At 40.6% G+C, this 5,183-nt stretch overlaps 1 protein-coding gene across 1 annotated transcript in view; it reads left to right on the forward strand.

The window, feature by feature from the left end:
* Positions 1 to 2,965: 2,965 nt before the first annotated feature.
* Positions 2,966 to 5,183, forward strand: part of LOC103519813 (protein NASP homolog) — a 6,412-nt gene continuing 4,194 nt past the window's right edge. Inside the window, exons 1-3 of the mRNA XM_026831152.1 lie at positions 2,966 to 3,904; positions 4,294 to 4,577; positions 5,098 to 5,151. Coding sequence (XP_026686953.1) covers positions 3,001 to 3,904; positions 4,294 to 4,577; positions 5,098 to 5,151 — 1,242 coding nt within the window. The 5' untranslated portion in view covers positions 2,966 to 3,000. The remainder of the gene's footprint in view (positions 3,905 to 4,293; positions 4,578 to 5,097; positions 5,152 to 5,183) is intronic.

The raw sequence follows: 5,183 nt of genomic DNA on the forward strand, positions 1-5,183 counted from the left end.
CGGCCCGTAGGAGGGAGGAGAGACGGGCCCCCCCGCCCCCTGCTACTCCGTCGTGGGTGGCGGTGGATGTGTAGCCCCCGCCCATCCCGCCACGGGAGGTGGACCCGTTTTCCATACCGCGGGGGGAGGGTTCGATTCCGACCGGCCGAGTCGGTTTCTATTTTACTTTCTATTATCTATTACTACAGTTATAGCCAAGCCATACTAGTTATGAGAAAGAATTACAATTTGTCCAAATTTTTCTTCTTGGTGATAGGTATTATTTTTTGGTACCCCACCTAAAAATTTTTGCCCTATAATCTCTATCAATTGTTCCAGAATGGGCGTCTCTTCTTGATCCCTTGTGTCTTGTGTGCCGCGTCCACTTCTGTTTAGGGCTATTGCACTGAGAATGGGACCTAAAAAATATGTTTAAGTATATGATATCTAAATAAATGAGACGTAAAAAAAGGACTTCTGAGACTTTAGCTGACAGTCAAAATAATAAATTATTCTGCGGGTTATTACCCCACTTGACTAGAGGAAAACATCGAAGACACTATCATTTGAGTGGGGTTGGTTATTCCTGTAGGTTTAAAGTTTAAATTGATAAAGTTTTCTTGCCTGTCTTTTACTTTTTTAAGCACTTTAGGGGGAAAAAAGTCGAAATTTTCACTCTTTTTTTTTCTTTGAAATTTTATTGATAACCCATAAATAATTTTTTTTTTTATTGCTTGAATAGGTAAGTTCCAGTGAATATTATTATTATTTATCTAAGAATTATTTATCTAACACACACAAAACGTTGGGAATTTATCGAATTGAAATTTTGTCACAAACAAGAAAGAAAACATAACCGATTTAGATATCGAAATTTTGTTTTATAACGAAAAAACGAACGAGACATAGGAATGAACTTATCCACATTTCGTTAGGAACGAGATAAACTTTCGTTAGGAACACACAAAACATTTCTAACGTACATATATCGAAATTTTGGTTAAGAACAAGAAAAACTGACGGAAAATTACGAATTTAACGAAATTTTGTTCAAAATGAAAAAATACAAAACAATATCACCAATAACTTATAACAGTTATAACGAAATTATGGAAATTTCGTTCACCACCTCGGACAGCGGCGAGAGCTATTTTTTCGTTCGTCTCATTTTGTTTTCTCTCCTCCGCTTTCCCGTTCTCGAATTTCGTTAGGAACGAGATAAACTTTCGTTAGGAACACACAAAACATTTCTAACGTACATATATCGAAATGTTGGTTAAGAACAAGAAAAACTGACGGAATATTACAAATTTAACGAAATTTCGTTCAAAATGAAAAAACACAAAACAACATCACCAATAACTTTATAACAGTTATATTCCTGTGATCCTTAGTATGGATTTAACAACCGATATAAGCATAAAGGTATTACTCATGTTTATGTATTTACATTATTATGCATTATTGTATTATTGTTGTTTTTATACATTTTACTTTCATAAGTTTAAGTTTATATCTACCCCCTAATTTCCTACATTGTAAAATATGGTTATGAAATAAATAAAATAAAATAAAATAAAAAATAACGAATTTATCGAAATTTCGTTCACCACCTCGGACAGCGGCGAGAGCTATTTTTTCGTTCGTCTCATTTTGTTTTCTCTCCTCCGCTTTCCCGTTCTCGTCAACAGTTTCGACTATACTGAAGCTCTCTCTGCTCTCGCAACTCAACTGTAGACTCTAGACTCCTGTAGTGTAGACTCTAGGCTGCTGTAGTGTAGACTGTAGACAAGTCACGAGACTACTATACGGGTCTCGAGAAGTCTCCATTTCGTTCACATAAATTCCACTCTTTGGCCTCCGCTTTCCCGTTCTCGTCAACACTTTCGACTAGACTGAAGCTCTCTCAACCTCAACTGTAGTTACTGTAGACTCTAGACTCCTGTAGTGTAGACTGTAGACAAGTCACGAGACTACTATACGGGTCTCGAGAAGTCTCCATTTCGTTCACATAAATTCCACTCTTTGGCGCCTTTTTGACTTTTTTTTTCTTCTTTCCATATTTCTTGTTTCTTGTTCTTATTTTTTACTCCTCGATGTCCTCTACTCTGTCTTTCGTTTTCTTCTTGTCCTCCTTCTTTCTTTTATTTTTTATTCTTTTTAACTTTCTGTATTTCTTGTTATTTTTCTTTTTTGTTTTTTTTTCTTCGTTCTCTTCTTATTATTATTATTATTATTTTTTTACTTTTATAACTTCGTTTTTTTCCTCTTCTTTCTATTTTTACGCATCTTTCGATTTCCTCTTGTCCTCCTTCTTTTATTTTTTATTCTTTTTAACTTTCTATATTTCTTGTTATTTTTCTTTTTTGTCTTATTCTTCTTCGTTCTCTTCTTATTTTTCTTTTTTATTCCTTCGTTTTTTTCTTCTTCTTTCTATTTTTACGCCTCTTCGTTTTCTTCCCTTTCTATGCTCTTCTTCCTCCCTCTCCATTTGAGAGTTTTGGGCGAAAAAGATGTATAATTTTATTTTCCACCCCCCCCCCTCTCTCCCACTCTCGTCTTTTTGGTCTGCCATTTCTTTCCTATTTCGTAGGTTTGTTGCCTCTTTCTTTCTCCCCCCCCCCTCTCCCTCTCCACATGAATTCCTAACTTATCTTCCCCTCCTCCCCCCTGTCTGGTTGTTGTTGTTGTTGTTTATTTTATTTTTATTTTTCTTCTTCTTCTTCTTCTTCTTCTTTTCCAAGTGTTTCATCGTCGTTTCTATTTCGTACGAGTATGTTGTCGAGTCAGTGTACGGTTTCATTTGACATTGATCGAGCCGATCGACGATCTTTCCACGGTGTCGACTATGTGTGTATGGACACGGCTTTAGACCCTCAAGAGTCTGTGTCATAGTATGCCCGTCGATAGCATACCCGTCCCGATAGCATACCCGCCCCTTGTCTTTCGTCAACAACACAGTTGAAATTTTCTTTTTATTTAAAGTCATACTCCTCTTTGTGTTCCAGATTCGCGCGCACTATGCCTATTCCCCAGGAGACAGTTGCCGAGACCACAGCCCCCGTCACCACCGACATCCCCAAGATCAAAGAGAAGGCTCTGCCCTCCACCACTGAGTCCAAGGTCGAAGACACAACGCCCGCCGAAGAGACTCCCGCGGAGAAAGAATCAGTTGAAAAGGAATCAGCTGGAAAGCCTACTGAGAAAGAATCAGCTGGAAAGCCTACTGAAGAATCAGCCGCTGAAAAAGACAATAAAGACGTTGAAGTTGAAAAGGCTGTCGAAGCAAAAGAGGACGCTCCTAAAGCGGCCGATTCTGCCGCCCCCGAAGAAAGCCCTGCCGTCAGCGAACCTGCTGAGGCTGTGAAGAACGGTAACGGGACGGCCGTCGAAAAGATGGGCGTTGAAAAAGCCGTAGGCGCGGAAAAGGAGGCCGCCAAAAAAACGGCAACCGCTGAAGGGGCTTCTTCAAAAGACAAAGAAGTCGAGAAAGACTCTACAGATGGGAAAGCTCCGGAAACAACCGAGAAGGTCTCTCCAGCCACTCCGAAAAAGGCCGACGGGCCTGCTCCGGAAACCCCCGACCTCACGCCGAGAAAGGCCGAAGCCTTCAATCTTCTCGCGCAGGGCAAACGTCATTATCTGGTCAAAGACTACGAGAGCGCTGTTGAGACCCTAGGCGAAGTTTGCGAAAAGTTCAGCGCCCTCTACGGTGAAACCGGAAACGAAATGGGAGATGTTTATTATTACTATGGGATCTCCCTGTTGGAGTTGGCAAGAGAAGAGGCGAACCTGCTGAATGTGGACAAGAAGGAAGAGGGAGAAGGAGAGGACGAGGAAGAAGAAGAGGAGGAGGGAGATGAGGAAATGGAGGAGGAGAAGGAGGACGAAGGAAAAGAGGCTGAGGGTGGAGAGAAAAAAGAAGGTAAGTAAAATTGGACTTTTTTTTTATTTCAATGAAGTATGAAGAAGTGAAGATTGTGATTTATAATAATTCAACGCCAGGATTTTGCATTTAGTTTGTCTGTTTTTGTTCGAACCGTTGGTCCTATTTTGATGAAATTAGGGAGTGACAATGAAAACGGGAGGAGATATTTTGATCCTTAAAAAAAGAAAGAAAAAAAAAATGGTACAAGAGAATGGGGACCAGGAATATATTTGAGGAGTCTCAAGAGGTCTACAGTTCACTGATATGTTTGCTCAATTGATCCTCATTCACCTTTCGAAAGTGGTAAAGAGATATCCGTTTCTTTCTGATATTATACCGATTTAGATTATATTGCAACTTTATTGTTTTTTATCCCGTCTTCATAGGTGAGGAAGAGAAGGAAACCGAAAAAACCGAAGGTGGTGACGCCGCGTCCACACCGGATGGTGCTGCGGACGACAGCGCCGTCGATGAAACACTCAAAGAAGGCGAGTCCACACTCGACGAAGACGTGAACAATCTGCAGCTGGCCTGGGAGATGCTGGAGTTGGCCCGGGGCATCTACTACCGGACCAACAACGAGCTTAAGTTGGCCGATATATATCTCAAGCTGGCCGAAGTGTCGATGGAATCCGAGAACTATGCGGCCGCTATTGAAGACATCGACAAGGTAAGACCAAAAAAGTAACTCGAGTTACTAACTGGATAGCTGGATACTAATCAGTTTCTTTTCAGTAGCTCCGTGTGTAGATAGGCTTACTGTATAAAATTAAAACTGCAAAGGTTTTTCAGTGACCGGGGGTTTTGTGTTTTACATTTACCGACAAGATACCCACCTCACCTTAACCTCACTATCCTGAGAGGATTCGGGAAAACGGTAAACCACCCACAACGTCGACTTACATATATGTAACTTCAGTTAACCATTGGTAACTGGTGCATTCAACATGCTAAAGCGTGATAGGAAATACTATAGTTTATAAAATGCGTACATAGAAATGTACTAAATATGTATACTTATTATTACAGGGTCCATCCGTGCCACATGAACTTAATATTATTTCATCATTATCTACAGGGTCTAGCCATCTACTCCGTCAAACTAGACAAGGACCATCGCAACATTGCCGAGGCCTACTGACCCTGTACATTATTACAGGGTCCATGCTACATAGTCATTATACTTACAGGGTCTGGCCATCTACTCCGTCAAACTAGACAAGGACCATCGCAACATTGCCGAGGCCTACTGACCCTGTACATTATTACAGGGTCC

This window comes from Diaphorina citri, unplaced genomic scaffold, assembly GCF_000475195.1.
Source record: "Diaphorina citri unplaced genomic scaffold, Diaci psyllid genome assembly version 1.1 scaffold2952, whole genome shotgun sequence".
Taxonomy (NCBI): Eukaryota; Metazoa; Arthropoda; class Insecta; order Hemiptera; family Psyllidae; genus Diaphorina; species Diaphorina citri.